Source organism: Pithys albifrons, chromosome 3 (genome assembly GCF_047495875.1).
Source record: "Pithys albifrons albifrons isolate INPA30051 chromosome 3, PitAlb_v1, whole genome shotgun sequence".
NCBI lineage: Eukaryota > Metazoa > Chordata > Aves > Passeriformes > Thamnophilidae > Pithys > Pithys albifrons.
In genome coordinates this window covers 76,858,555-76,874,791 of record NC_092460.1, presented here as the reverse complement: position 1 = coordinate 76,874,791, position 16,237 = coordinate 76,858,555, and the positions used below count along the sequence as shown (strand labels likewise).

Genomic DNA, 16,237 nt, shown 5'->3' with positions numbered 1-16,237 from the left:
TATACATATGAATTTAAAGACAGATCAGAAGATGATGAATAATCTGGTTTATATTTTTTTCATTAATCATGTTAAATGTCATGGTCCAGTAGAGCATGAAATCTGTCTTAAGAGCTAGCAATCCAAAGGGATTTAAGTACCCAGCTGCTTTTCTTTCCTTGCAAACCTTCTAGAAGCAACTTCTACCACCATGGGCATGTTGTAATTTGAGATTCACTTTGAGATTCATCAGTGCCACAGATCCATATTCGTTACAGGGGAAGACTGGGTTTGTAGTGAGCAGGAAGGGCTGAACCACATGGGTAAGGGGAGCACCTAGCCAGCCTCACACCTGGTCCCACTACCCTATGTCCAAAGCATGCTCCTCTCATGAAACCTCCCAGCAACTTCATGGGGACTGCAGAGATGGCCCTGGGGATGCACCTCGTGGTGCCTGTGTGTGGGCTCCAGGCTCTTGATTCTTAAAACTGCTGAATGCACAGACTCAAAAGTGAAATTAAGAAGGGCTATATCAGCTCAGCACCGCTGAAAATCAGAAACTAAGCAGTTCAGAGCCTGAGAAATCTTTACTGAGCTACGGAAACATACAGCCACTTCTGGAAAATTCTGTGAAGAAAAAAACAATATGAGCTGCTACTTGTGCTTGAACTGCAGGAAAGATGAAACAAGCTGTGCAGGATTAGGTAAGTACCTTGGGCCTGCAGAGATACAGAAAAATATATCAGGGCTAATACTCAGGGTATACCTTTGAATTGGTGATTCATATTCTCATATACAAACTAAGGCCAGAAAGGATTATTTCATCATCTAATATAACCTTTTTTGAAATAATTATGTTCTTATGTAAAGGGAAAGTAAAATATTCACATTACACGGTACCAATTTTTGTACATCTCCTTTGCCCAAAGGGAAATGGCAATATAAGGCAAGGCAAACACACACCCTTTTCCATCAATTTTGTGTTTCCTATAACTTCATTGTTTGTTCACCGAATTTTGCTTGTGTTAATCCTAAATTTAGTATCTAAAAGCTGAACATGATTAAAAAAAACCAACCTGTAAACATATGTTTCTAGATTTCTTTCTAGATTAATAGCAGTTTTGGCTGTCTACTCTTTAAAAAGTTGTTGTACATGAAATCATCTGCCTGGTTGAAAACAATACATTATTAATTTAAAACTCCCTTTTGTCCTCCTTTCTCTGTAGGAGTTCAGCATATCAAACTTTTATCCCTGTTTATAAGCTGTATTTTCATAAAGGAAAATGTACTTTTAACTATACGATGTAGTTTAAATGTACTAACACAAGTAAATGCGTATAAATGCTACCAGGAAGTTTTACACTTGTCCTTCTTCAGATTCCTAGTCCATCAACTTACAAACCTCTGCCTTCACAGATATGTCACACTCCACACGAGAAGATCTGGTTACACATACAGTATGAATCCTGCATTAACCACAGCTAAGTTAAAGCTGGACCGTGCCAGTGCAGCTCTCTGCTCATCTGTGCCACTTCCTTCTCACGCACCTTTGCCAAGCTCTGGCCGGGTGGCTGCAGCCTCTGTCTGGCCCTTGTTCTGGGGCACAGGGTGTACAGCGACAGGCTTGTCCCCCACTGGTGGCAAGTGGACCCATGGGAACAAGGACCCAGGAGGGACATTACGAGAAAATATCTCCTCCAGGGGCTTGGGTAGGTGAGAGAGGGAATTTTTCTCATAGCAAAAGAGCACACTTTCCTCCAACACTGGAGACAACATGGGGACAGATGAAGGGTGGGAGCCACAGACCTCCTGCGCTGGGTCAGGCTGTGACAGCTGTGGGCAGGAAGTGCTTTCCTCCACTTTCCCTTTTGAGAGGAGTCTGAGAGGAGGGGTGCTCCTTTCTGTGACCAGCCTTTCCCAACAGACCCCTGCCAGCCTGGCTCAGACCCATATTGTTTCCCTCTCAGAAGGGCTTTGTAGGGCCAAGACTCTCCCATGGCTGGTCAGGATAATCAGACAGACCTGTCCACCATGAGCACCTCAGCCCCCAGTACTCAGGGAGAGCATGTGCATCCAGCCAGAGGATTTATGGACACTGGGGCCGAGGGGATGTTGAGGAGAGCAGACACTTCATTTATCATAATTACATAAAAAGAAAATGTTCACTGAGCGCAGACCTTGTTCTTCCCTCAAAAGATAAACGGGAGAAATTCACAATTGTACCTCATAAACCCTAGGCAAGCAGGTGTCCTGGGTCCAGGTGCTGTTGGGGCACTCAGGAGACCTGAGGCACTGCTGGCTGCACCAGCCGCACTGCATGAAGGCAGGAGCCAGCAGGCACTGGCTGCAGGACCTGAAGTGATGGCAGCCTGGCCCCTTCAGCGGGATCTTCGTTATCTGTCGATGGAGAGAAAAGATGCACAGATCCTTTCAATACACACACTAAGTGGCAAGGAGAGTCTCTATTTATGCATAGCATGGTGGTGCTACTCAGATTTCAGATGTGCAAGCCACAGTTCAACTTCTCTTTAGCTCAGTAATTATAGGATCTTATAAGTAATTTAACTGACATGATTTTAAATTCGCTTGGGAGAAACCCTAAAGGCACATCTTAATGTTATATACAGTTACTACCAGCATCTGGTGTTTACAGCAAGAAAGAATTTTTTGCTGATGGAGAAAGAAAACAGCGGTGTGCTCCTCCCAATTCTGCACTAGTTCTTAGAAAAAGCAGTGTATATCAGTATGCCTTAGTTCATATGTTCATAAAAAAAGGCATGATGGCTATTTCAACTTTGGTGAGGCTGTATTAATACCTGTGGCACACTTACAGTGTGTGACTGCCCATGTACTTGTTTTTGAACATCTATCATCAAAAAACCTATACTGTACCTAAAATATAAGTTGAAATTCATATTACTTAAAATAGTAGGATAATTGCGATAGTAGTCACTTTAAATATATCAGAATTATTTTTGGACAAAATATTGAAATTAGTATATAATTACACTACTATATAAGTACCTCACACTTTTTTATACTTCAGTACCTTCCTGAAACATATTTTGGACATTTTCTGAAGATTCCTCTTATAAATATCTCACACATTTCTAGTAAATTATTAATAACCATCTTTACTAATGGCTGATGTATTTCTGTAAATATTTATAGAACTCAGGGAGTCAAATTATTGCTTATGATTATGGTTTAGGATTATCAATAATATTATCTGCTGATGTCTTAAACCTATTCAATGCATATCTACTTATGACAATAGCATATTTATGATAACTTTTCATCCTTTATTAACTCTTTGTAGACTATATATTACAGTAATTTTCAAACCTTACTGTGAGCACTGACTCCCAGTTCTAAACACACCTATGTAACTCTTGCACACAAAACCCCTCAAAAAGCTGTAATATGACACAAACCAACAAAAGCCAGGAAACGCTGACTACCATTCTTTTCTTAAGCCATTGTGTGTTTTGTCTTTGCAAGCACTTGAATTAGGGACAGGGTTTCAGCCTTAAATTTGCATTTCCTGGCTTTTGTTTGTTTATATCATAGCTCTTGGGTTATTTAAACATTTCTTAATATTAAGCTGTTGGTTTGTTCAGTAGGGGAAAAAATATCTTGGAGGAAACTTGCCCCCCACAGTGTTCCCAAGGGAATGGCTAGGCTGTGAGGATGCAGCACATAAGGCAGTGGTGTGAACAGCTGCTCTTACTGAAAGTTGCTGCTCTGAAGGCAGGTTTACATAGTGCACAGAAGGATTAGAGTAGGAACCACTCACCTTTTTCCCAGTCACTACCAGGGTATAGCCATCGTCTGCTAAAGAATTCGTGACAACAACTTGGGGTGAGACGGGGTGGGAGTCTAGCTGAAAGCTGACATGTGGAGCTGTGGGTTCTGAACGGGAAACCACTATCTAAGAAAGAGAGAAATGTTGAAACTCAGCAGGCAGTGTGTGATACAAATGCATGCTGCTTAGCAGTCTCACGTTCTCTGCTTGCATTAATTACTTTGCATTACATTGCATAATATTTTGCATAATGTTCCATCATGATCTGATTAAAGCGCTATAAAATCTACTTTATTTAACACAGCAAAATCATGGCTGTTGGAGGATCCTCAAAATACACCATATTTATTAAAATCTGAAGGAGTCTCTGCATGTTTCCTAGTCCTTTAATTTCAGGTATTTATAAGTCACCATAAAAATGAAGATAGGTCATTTAATCAGTCCTGTACATTTAAGAACGAAGAATTTTATCTACAATACCTATTTAAAAGAATTTTAAAACTCTAGGTCTTCAGAAGTCTAAAATATTTCCATTTATTTTCACTTTGAAAAGCAAACTTTACCCTTTGTTAACAGTCTCTAATCTTGCTGCATGTGGGGCCATTAGAATGCAAAGTTATGGCAGGTGCAGGTTGTGGCTGTGGGCAGAGCCACAAGTGCAAGCTTGATTCCCAGAGCTGGTCAGATGGTTACTGCTCAGACAAGCTCCTTGCAAGAGATGTGACTGGGCACCTTGAGGTCTGGCTCCTGCTGATTTCTATGTGAGCCAGGTGTCCAGGACAGAGCATTCAAGGCATTTCTTAAATGACAGGGAATGCTGGAGGCTCATTTAAGAGAAGTTCCAAAACAGGAGCCTAATTTAGTTGTCCTGAAGCCCCTCTGCAAAAGTCTTCCCTCTCTCTTGCTCTCTCTTGATTTTAGGAGATCTTAGGAAGATTAGTCACACTAGGATGAAATTCCCCCACTAGTTCATCTCTCTGCATCTTGAGTTACCTAAATACTTCTGAGAATCTGGACCTCTTCCTGCAAACACACGCCTAACTTTACTACTGTAACTTTGTTGACTTTAACGGGATGAGTCATGGCTGTTAAGCAGAGGCATAAAGCATCTGCAGATCAGTGTGGATATTCGATAGTGCGATTTTATAGGCTTGGGCCTGCAATCCAGAAGGATGTGTGCCCAAATGTGATAGCATCAGGCAACAAAGGCAGAGGATTGTTTACATGAGGAACGATCATGTTCATGTTTCAAAAGCTCATCACGTGTAGTTTACTTAAGGAATTCAGATAATCTACATTTGCTGAGAAGTTAGGATTCAATGGGGTTCATTATTTAAAAAGATTGAAGCCATTTTGGAAATAATTTGTGTGTCAAATATTTCATTTTTCACTATAATGAATCTTTTCTTCTGACTCCAAAGGCAGGATCAGAACAGCCAGGACATTGACTTACATGATTTCACTGGCTTTTCACACTGCCAAGGTCTTTCAACAAGATGGCTGACTCCAAAACTAGACTTAGAGATGCTGTAATTACAGCTGATGCTTTTTTGCAATTCAAGACTTAAAAAAAATATATGAGCAGTTAATTCATGGCTATAAGTGCTTCACATCCCAGAGGTATTTATAGTTTGGGGTTACAAGAGGCTTTTCTTCCTTTAAAATGAAACTAGCTTTGTTACAGACTTAGCTACGAATTTTTTTCACAGCACAGAAAGTGCAGCTTTTAGAAATCAATAAGGTATGATCATTTTTGGTGACACAGAAGTATGGTCTCTGACTCAGTGTAATAGGGCATGAGCTCTGTTTTTCTATTCAGGACAATGAAAAATAGAATGGATTGGAAAGCTGCATGAAAAAGCTTGATTAATGTTGGCATTATGGGGAGAGGTAGCACCACAGCTGCAAATACCTTTTTAGTTGATCATTAGCCGTGTCTCATCTCAAATACCCACTGCTATAAAATGCTAAGAATTCTTTTCCATCATTAATCCAGGCTTCCTCTTATTGCCAAGCATTCTTTCTGATTGAGCCACAGTGTTAACCCTTTAAACACATCTGCATTCCAATCTCATAGTAATAAATGAAAATTTGGATTCCTTCTCTACAGTCTTAGAAAAAGTACTTGATACTTTAAACACTGACTTTTTTTACTGAGACTGATAGTCAAATCACCTGCTCAAACCCCAAGTGAATAGACTTTGACCTCATGACATTCAGGGAGCTCAAATTACACTTCCTAACTCATTTGGGATTAGGTAATAAAAGTTTGGATTTTGCTTAGAACTAATCTACCAGCGTACAGTGCTGCCATAAGAGAGTGTAGATGCAAAAATACTCTTTTTTATCTATAGAAATGTGCGGGTTTTGCACACATCAGCCCAGTCCTTGAAATTCTATCCACCGTAATCCTGAAAAAAAAGCAATTTGAAGACAGCTTCTACAGCAGAAAGAAGAGGCTACTTAGGACTCCAGTGTTCTCATAAACCTCTGATTTTTATGGCTTGGGACTGGGCTGGTATGTGCAGTGTAACTTTAATCTGCTATGGACACACTACCATACTACTTCTGCTGTGGAAATGGTCCGGTACTACAGCAGGATTTCTCTTGGCAAAGATTATGAAGTCCTGTGTTTTTGGGGGGTTTCTATTTTTGGAGGGGGGTGGATGGCATTGTGTTTCATGGGTTTTTTGGATTTTTTTACATTTTAATAATAAATTTATTAACCAAGCATTTTTTCAGAATGTAAGAGGAATGAAAGTATATCTATGTGCCTGCATTCCAGAAGTTAGGAGAAAGGAAAGGTCTTGCACAGATTAGTAATTAACTAAAGGAGAACAAACAGACATTAGCAGTTAAGTGGTCAGAGCCTGCAACAGTGAGAAGTCACAACAGGTGTTCTACAAGGTGTCTGTGCTGGGATCCATACTGTTCAATACAGCTATAAATGAGATAGAAAAGTCATTGAGCAGTCCAGTGGCAAAGTTTTTTGATGATCTGAAGGTATTCAAGGCGATAAGGATGAGGACAGACAATGAAGGATGGCAGAAGTACTTTACAGGACAGCACATCAAGACAATAAAATGGCAAGTAAAATACAACTAAGAAATTTAATTTAAAGCAGTGTATGATGGATAGTTATGTAACTGCTTTGCAGCAGCCAAATTAAAAACACTTAATAAAAACTTAGGAATTACTAGAAAAGGAATAGAGAACAAATCAGGAAACATCCTGATGTCATGTAAGTTCATGGCTTGCCTGAAACTTGAAATCTCTGCAGTTCTGGTTGCCTCCTGCCAGAAAGAATATGTTAAAAAGGAAGAAGGTTCAGTGAAGGGTAACAAAGATGATCAAAAGCCTGTAATGAACAGTGACTGAGCATGGTTGATGTGGAATCTATTAAAAAGGACTACAGAATCATGAGTGGGTAGAGACTGACCCTTTACTCTCTTCAGCTACCAGAAAGGAGGTTGTAGCCAAGTTGGAGTCAGTCTTTTCTCCCAAGTAAGAAAGCGTAGGAGAAGAAGAAATGGCCATGAGTTGCACCACGGGAGGCTTAGATTATGTATTAGGAAAAATTTCTTCACCCAAAAAGGTTGTGAAGCATTAGAATAGGCTGCCCAGGGAAGTGGTGGAGTCACCATCGCTGGGAGTATTTAAAAAAAGATGTATGGAAGTAGCACTTAAGGACATTATTTACTTGTGGACTTTGCAGTGTTAGGTTAATGGTTGTACTGAATGATACTAGAGGTCTTTTCAATCCTAAATGATTCTATGATTTTATTCTAATAAAAGGACTAAACGCCATCAAAAGACTAAACTGAGATTTGGGTTCAAAGCAAATGAAAAAGTATGACATCCTACCAAGATGTCATGATCTATGGGACTCCTTGCCAAAGGATCTGAATGCAAGAGAAATGCACATTCAAATGGAAACTCCACAGGTACATGGAAAGAGCTAAACAGACAAAAGGCAATTGCTCAGGAAATAGCCAGAAAGGAAAATAGTTGGAGATTTGAAGCAGAAGGTATTAGCTATGTTGCCTGGGTTCCTAGGCATCCACTTGTCAATACTGCTGAAGACAGAGCACTGAACTAGATGGATCCTTTGTTTAAATACATGTGGCTCTTCATATGTCCTTAAAAATACCTCTTCGAAGAATCACATTCAATATCAGTAACTACAATGCCAGACATCCTTTTCAAAGCAAACACAATATTTATATCTCTCTGTTTAGAGAAAAAGAAACAATTATGTCTTTCCACATAGCTGAAACTACTTCCATGAAGATAACAGCCAACAGTTAATTAACTAATATATTAATTAACATATTCTTTATATTGGAAGTCAGTAATCACTTATGTCCATGAACACTAAAATTATTAATTTTATTTCACTGCCATTAGCTAGAATTAATGTTAAATAAGAAGATTTGAGTCTAGGTTCATCTGTACATAAGATAGCAAATTAACACTGCAATAATTCAAGTTGAAAAACAGCATGCAACAGCTTCTTTTAAAAATCATTCTGATGTTCAGCTATGCTAGTCAGCAGGATTGAATTACAAATGTTACTGTCTACATGTTGAAATATCTTCTGCAAAAATGAGAGGCCTTCTAAAAGGAATACCATCTAAGTAACATATTGTTTTTCTTCCTAGATGTCTGGCAGGTGTATGCCATTATCCAGCAGAGATAGGCTCAGGGTTAACTTCATTGTGCAATGCCTCAAATGCCCTGGGATATGCAGCATAGCCTTGCAAAGGGCACATATGTAGCTCTCTAAATGCTGTATATCATTCTAATCCATGGAGAATATAATGGAACTCCTCTGAAGAGTATAAGCTTTTCTACTCAAACTGAATATTAAAACATATGTGCTCTCAAAACAGTTATTTGGCAGCAGGTGTTAATTTTAATTTGACTGTATGGATTTTGCATTATTCAAGAACTACTATTATAAATTTTAGTAGTTGAGCTATAGATAAGAAAATATTACTTATGGAGAGTTTGCCACAGTTTTCTGTATAAAGATGGAAGGATTGCAGCTATTCACACTCCTACAGATGCACATGTGTACAGTTTGCACACAGCCTTAAATAGGTCAGTCTGCCAGTATTGAAGAGCAAGATGAATTGCTGGGCCATTGAGGCAGGACAGCAGTGGGCACCGAGGACAACTTTTGCAATGATTCTATGGGCATTCCACCACTCTTTCCTCCTTCTGGCTCTGTAGGGTTTAAAGTCCATGCTCATGTAACTCTTGACCTCCTCACACTTGCTTCAAATATGGCTTGCCACTCACTGTTTTGTTACAGCTACATTCGCCTACAGAGACAGGAACTTGATCAATGGAGTTTGATAAATTCAAAGGTGCATATGGCTTCTAGTACACTATGGTATAAACTGGATTTGACTGAACCCATTGAAAGAAGCAGAGCTCTGTATTTCTTTGCTCTACGTCAACTCATTTTGCTGACAAGCACCATGGCTTTGAGCCTTGATTCCTGGAGTGATGAGGTCTTGCTGTGTTGCTGTTTGCAAGAGGAGAGCTATGCTGAAGGCTTGGCTCTCTTCTTGCTGAATTCTGGGACAAATTTTTCCAATCCCTGAGTACAGTTACAAATGAAAAGCAGATGTGATTATTTTTGTCTATACTAATTTCTGTAGCATTCATTATGTTCTCTGGCATGTAATCTATGAAAGCAGCTATGACACATGCTAATTTCTCTCTTTTTGGGGAAATGAGATGTGTGTTAAAGTTTGGTGGTGGTGTTTGTTTTTAATCATAAGTATTCCTGGGAAATGAGTGTGACTATCAAGTGTTCTGTCTACTTGGACATGAAAGCCAACAGATTTGTGCTTATTGTGTGAAAATTTCCCAAATCATTGATCTGTGAGAGCCCCATTCCTATTCCTCATCAGACAGAATCTGGGTCACCAAAAAAAAAATCAAAAGACAGCAGGTTAAGGAAACCCCAAAGAAGCTCTTCATCATTCAAAGCAGAATGAAATTATTGAAGTCAATGTCACAGCATACAATTTTTGTTTCAGATGACAAAACAAAAATAGATTCAAAAAACAATAAGCAAAACTGAGGAGAAAGGAGTCCATAAATGACTATTAAGTGCCAAACATGGGTGCAATTTCCAGTTCTGGGAATTTCTGGTTCACCAAGTGCCAGAAGCTGGAGGGTGCTGGGAGAGGTATCACTGTGTGCTTTTACTTGCTTCATACCTCTCCCTGCCAGAACTCTGCTCCTTGAACATTTATTATAGTCCCATACATCCTTTTTTAGCAAAAAATTCGGTTAAGAACACTGGGATATAATGGGCCCCCAGAATAAGGCTTACTATTAATCTGTATTGTTTCATGTCTAACAAGTGCAGAGAGCTCCTGAGGAGGGTGAGTGGCCTGTTGTCTGATGTGCTGTACTCCAGCGATGTCTATCTGTGCCATCATGTTTTGGGTTTTGTGCCCGAAGCCATTTTCTGTCCAGAATCTGTTCAGATCTGACAGTGCATTACCATGTTTTGCTAATGCTTGGCTTCTTAGCTAGAGCTGGCTCATGTCCAGCCAGATTGGACAGGACTGCAGCCAGCGAGTGGCTGATGGCATCCCAGGCTGTATGTATGCCCATGGGAAGACCCTTTCCTCACCTCCAAAAGCAACAGGATGAATGTTCCACTGCACCACTCCACATGCAGCCCAGTTCTGCCCCACTGTGCACTGAGTTTCACTGGTATAGTCAGGAGGATGAGTTGGCCCTGCTGTCAAAACTGCATCTATAAAGAGTGGTTACCCATTGCAGCTGTAAAATGTACAGTAAAAGCTTCTCTAGCCCCTCTTCCTCAAGAAGGTCACCAACAAGTAGTGCATTTGCTTGGGTGTTACCTTGGTGAGACCAGCTTCAAGCATAAGGAGCACATGCAGCGTTCTGCTTCCAAACATAGTGTTAGGCCAAAATCCAGCCTCTGCATACAGCAAGGGCATCAATCTCTTGTCCATTGTTACAGCTTACAGCTTTTCAGCTGTGAGCTTTTCAGAATAAATCTTGTAAAATGTTCCATTATCCTACACTTCCCAGAGCTATCACAAAGATTTCCCCTTCCTGTAGAACTTTACTCTTTTCTTTATTGCTCATAAACCACTCTCTGAAATAATACCAAGATCCAGGCAGAAAAAACCAAAAATACCTTGAAATTGAGTAAAAAAAGAAGATATTTTATCTCAATATATCATGGGGTGAGTTTTCTTTTTCACAAACTATAATTTCCCCAAATCCTGGCTGGTAACAAAAGTGTCTTTTCCTGTTGCCAGTTGTATTCTCAGTGTCGCTTCTTTGGCTTGAGCAGAGTAAGGCTGCTTCACACCAGCTGAAAATCTTATTCCTCAGCTATAGCAATGTGATTGGGTGCTGTTTCCTAATGAAATAACCACTGTGAAATACCTGATTCACTTTGCACACAACAGCTGTAGTTTCAGTCTGTGTTCCCAGTCACAGTCTGAAAACAAGCACAATAAGAAAGGCCCAAACAGCTGCAACTCCTCAACAGAAAAAAAACCCAACAACTGAGAAGGGAGAAAAAAAGTTTGCTGTCAGGCTCCAGCTTAGGAAGGAAGTAAAGTAATTTTTCTTTTCTGTCTCATGCATGTCAGCTGTCTTAGAAAAATTATTAGTGCTCTGTTTTGTAACAGAAACTCCACAATATTTGGTAAACTACAAACTCAAATCTACTCATGGCCAAATGCAGATTTAACATTTCTGATACAGTCGAAACATGCTCAGTATGTGAATACGCTGCAGTACTCTCCAGTAGAGGTTTGGAATTCACCTCCTGGCCCCAATTATCCTCCCTAAAAGAACTTATGAATCCTGTATTTGGACCATCCAGATTGATTTTATTTTATTCTAGAGTCTGGCAGGGAAAAGGTAAACATTTAGTGAAGGAGGCTCTATTTACTTTCCTGTATTAGAGCTTTCCAGAGCTGTTCAAGTGAATAATTCTATTTCATCAAACTAAAAGCATGAACAGAAAACAACAGGTGAATATTCCTTGGTTGGATAAAACATACCTGCTTCTGCATTCTGAATATTACTGGTTCTTTAGATTCCTTTTTTTTAAATGAGTGAAAAGTGGGCTATGTTCTGAGTTGCATCATCAGCAAAGTTTTGATGGTAGAATCACTTGTAAAGTTAGGAACTACTCATTCTGATACACCTCTAAATACATCAAAACCCCAGAATCTTGTAGCTGTCACTTAGAGAAGGAAAAACATACATGTTAGATTTGTTGATTTTGCAGCAATGCCGTCCTATAGTTTGGTTGTAAAGACACAAAAATGGATGGAGATAGAAATAAAGTTGGAGATGAGAGGGATGTAGTAAAGCAGAAAGTGATGAGCAGAAGAAATGCAAAACGAGATGGAAAAGTGGCATGAAAGAGAAAGGGAAGGACAGAGAATCAAGTGGCTGGCTGCTGATCAAGTAGAAGCAAGTATAATGGGGAGACATGAAAAATATTTTCAAATAAATTTCTCTCAGGCTGAGGATCAGTACCTTGCTCCTGCATCTACTGGCTTCCACAGCACAGGCTTGGAGCTTCCCTTCAATTTAGGTGATGCAATCACTATGTTTTAAGGACTTTTTTCCGCCCACTAAACATTTCTTAACAACTAAAGGAAACACTAAATTAATACAGAAAAAATGTGATTTACATGTTCATTACTTTCACCAAGCTGTTTCATATTTGGGCACTGCAGGGTGAGGTTATCAGAGACAGAGGTACTGAACTACTATTTCTTTTAATCTCATGGATGGCTGCTAGTACTGCAATTTATGTCAGAAACTAAGTTGTCTAAATATAGTAAGGTTTGGAATTTCAAAGAAGATACAAGATGAACTGGGTGCACTGGGAGGACTGAGCTGATTTTCTAATTTTAGAAACCTATAGGAATATTTTTTCTTTCCCTTTTAAATAGTTGGCATGAAAATATGTTCTCAAGATACTAACACAATACAACCAGTGTTGAAACAGGTTCCCCGATAGGTAGAATTCTGTAACTAATTTTCTCTGAAAGGATGCCTGTGTCTGAAAGGATATAGGCAACTCTGAAGAGCTACAAGTAACAAGGGGATCACACAGGAAAATTCAATATTTGCTTGTACAAAGAGCTAAAAATACGAGTGCAAATGACCATGCAAAAGCGAGATGTGTAACAAGTGAACAGCTGAGGATTCTTTGCAATATATTCCAGTAGGTATGTGAATGAAGCAAAGAACATAATTACATTTCTATGCTAAAAATGTGTGGAAGCATTTGGGGACATCTTTCTGATAAATTAAGTCATTGTTAGATTGTCCTGATTTTTTTAACCCATTTTACTTCAGTAATGGTCATATAATAGCTCAGTTTTTAATGACCTCCATCTCATCACAGTTAATAGCTATATTTCCATAGAAACACTACAAAGCTGCTTTAGTTGGCTTTTACTGATGACTGTGTTTGAAATCACTTCCTAGATAACTATTAGAGAAAAAAATGAAAAAAAAATATGTAAGAGAATATTAAATTCTTCAAAAATCTGTGTCTGCTGTATCCTACAGATCTGGTATCTCTTCCAAATCACTTAAAGGCAAAACAAATGCTAACAGTCTTGTTTGGAGGTAGCATCATTAAAGGTAGTCAGTATGCTTATTCTCCTGCTGGTTGCACCCAGCACTCAAAGAAAGTTCCTACTTACTACAATACAAGGCCAATGCTTACTTCCCCCTGTAGCTCAAGTCAATCTGATTCAATGATGAGAATATTTCTGCTAATGGCCATGTGCAGTTTACACAATAGCCTTTTCTTTTGATCTGTAACTGACCCTGGAATGGGAAATGTATTCTGGAAATATTTAATTGTTCCTTGAGTTGTGCAAACATTTGAATGAAGCTTGTGGTGCAGGACTCAAATGAATAATTTAAAGAACATTATAAATAAGAATAATGCTCCCTTGTGCTTTCTACCAAACCTTGCTTAAAAGCTTTGTGACAGCCCAGAAGAAATGTTGCAAGAAAGAGAGTAGTTGTTATTAACTGTGTTTTGTAGACAAGGAAATCACTTCAGAAAGGTTAAACAAATTGCTGATGTTCGCTGTGTGAATCAGTATCTGCTTTTAAGAACAGAGTGTAGTTTGTTCCTGTACTCAGTGTGTAGCTCTTAGCATTTGTCTTTCTTGTGCAGAAGACAAACTGCAGCTTAAAGTTACCAAGGCCATCATGGGAACTGCTGGTAGAACTGGCAGAGCTGTCACTGAAAGTTTTGTTAACTATCTTCTAGGGGGAAAGAGAATCCACTTCCCCACTTTTTCATCTGTCCTTTGTGGCAAATCAATTTGACCTCCTTCTTTGTAGAAGCATTACAGAATTTGCATTATACAGCAGGCTCTGTGTCCAATCTGTGCAGAAGACTGGAGGTACAGGATTCCCTTTATCCAGACAGAGTGCATACACTGGGGACAATGTGTAACCCTACCTGCTGCATGTGGTAAGGATGGAAAATGAGGGAAAGGTAGAGAAGAAAGGAAAGGGTTGTTTTCACAAAAGGTTACATGTGCCCAAGTATTTTCTAATGGAAGTTCATGGGAAATTGGAAAACTGGAATGGCACAGCAACTGATGGCTTTCTCATCAGATTTCAGTTAATGATGGTTGGCGGACAACAATACTAAGTTTTATGGCTCTCTGTAGCCTATAGAGCAAGGGCCAAAGATTGCCAATACTTCAGGAAACCCACTAGAAGGCAAATAATATTGGCAAATTAGAAGACACGGGTCCTTGGGTGCAAGAAGGATCCAGGCTGAGATGCATATCCAGGCTGCACTTTGGGGCAGCTGATGAAGACAAACTCTCCAAGGAGGTTACTGCAGGATGACAGTTTGAAATAAGGTGGGTGAATGGAGGGAGCCCTTGGTGATTTCCAAGTATTTTGTCTTTGTCTTCTGGTGTCTGATTTTGACTGCTAAGTTTTCAAAAGACTGAGTTCTAAGTTTACATTCATTTCATTAGTCACCTACAAAAGTCATGTAGTATTATTTACCTGTCTAGATTAGTTATGTACTCAGTGGAGCGAGACAGACTACTCAGGAGGGCGATTTACCACTTTTTATGGAAAACTTGTTTTAGGACAGGAAGGACTGTTGTCAAAAAGAACAGAGTGAGATGGGAATGAGCAAGAGCCTGAAAATCTAAGATGCATTCAGAGAAACTTAAAAGTAGGTGGAAAAGGATCTAATCTCAATTCTACAGCTGTGAGTCATAGGCTATGGGTACAGAAGGAAGGAATTTGGTGCCAGAGGAGAGGATCAGTATATAGAAAGAACTAATGCTGAGGCTCCTGCTTCTACATTATAAGCTGTCTTGGCATTTTACGTCGAATAGGTTTAATCTGATCCTCTAGAGCAAAGGACCACATAAAGTGTATTTCTGAAGCTGTTTGAATAATCAGTCACTCTTTTGAACCTTTCTGCCCCAGCTGGGGTTGGAGGATATTTGATGTGTATCCAAGACAGAGATTTAAGTTCAGTTTTCATTGAAAGAACTCTTGTTCATATGAACCAAAACAGCTCTGTGAACTGAGCCAGCTGGACTAAGCGGAGATCATGGTAAAATTTGCTCCACAACCATTGCTTCAAACTGCAAAGTCCAGGTAAACACTTAAAATGTTGAATGTTATATTAGGCTATTTTTTTGTATTCCAGAAATTGTATTTTATTTGGTAATTTCAATTTTCTAATGCCCTGTTAAACCAGGGTAATAATGCTTTTCACTTTTCACCATCCTGCTAAATTCCAGTTTGTTTTTTTTTATTTTGAAATCGTTATAATCATATTTACCTGCATGAAGCGTCCCTCTGAAGTTCCCAGATTAGCAATGGTAAGGTTCCCTTTGGTGAAGACAGATATCGAAGTCAACAGGACACTGTTGAACTGGCCCATGAACAAGTCAACCCTCTGCAGAGGAGTTGTAACTTCTAAGCGATACTCATCATCTTGTGCTCTGCAGTATGAAGCATTTCTTGAAAAAGCCTGTTTGAAAATGAAGTACAGATGAGCACTGTCTTTACGAGTAGTAATAGATCTTTGTCAGAGTGAAGTCATTTAGCACAAATGCATTTGACCAAAAGGATTTTAAAATGTTTCAAACTTAATTGCTTCATCAGTTATGATGTTTCATGAGGAAGGCAACAACTTCTTAATGTTATGGGAATGTTTCTTATAACTTTTTTTATCATGACTGTTGGAATAAGACATAGGGTCATTATTTAACTAGATGATATGCTTATAAGCACTTATATCAAGGTATCCTTTTTCTTAGTGACTTCCTTAATGCTGGTTCTCCAAGAGTCAGAATTCTTGTGCTCCAGAGCCTGCCTAGTGACACACCTGTTTCCTAGAAAAAGATTCTCCAA

General features: G+C 39.2%; 1 protein-coding gene across 5 annotated transcripts in view; it reads right to left on the bottom strand.

Annotated features, from left to right (window-relative positions):
* The window catches only part of MET (MET proto-oncogene, receptor tyrosine kinase), a 91,615-nt gene that overhangs the window by 43,036 nt on the left and 32,342 nt on the right, over nucleotides 1-16,237 (bottom strand). For 4 of the 5 annotated variants that reach the window (XR_011697504.1, XM_071552449.1, XM_071552452.1 and 1 more), the window contains exons 3-5: nucleotides 15,663-15,854; nucleotides 3,776-3,910; nucleotides 2,203-2,376 (exon numbers count right to left, since the gene is read on the bottom strand). Coding sequence is in view for 4 of the 5 variants with exons in the window: in XM_071552449.1 (XP_071408550.1) it covers nucleotides 2,203-2,376; nucleotides 3,776-3,910; nucleotides 15,663-15,854 (501 nt within the window). In the remaining variant the exon portion in view is untranslated. The remainder of the gene's footprint in view (nucleotides 1-2,202; nucleotides 2,377-3,775; nucleotides 3,911-15,662; nucleotides 15,855-16,237) is intronic. The other variant, XM_071552450.1, reaches the window with a different exon arrangement.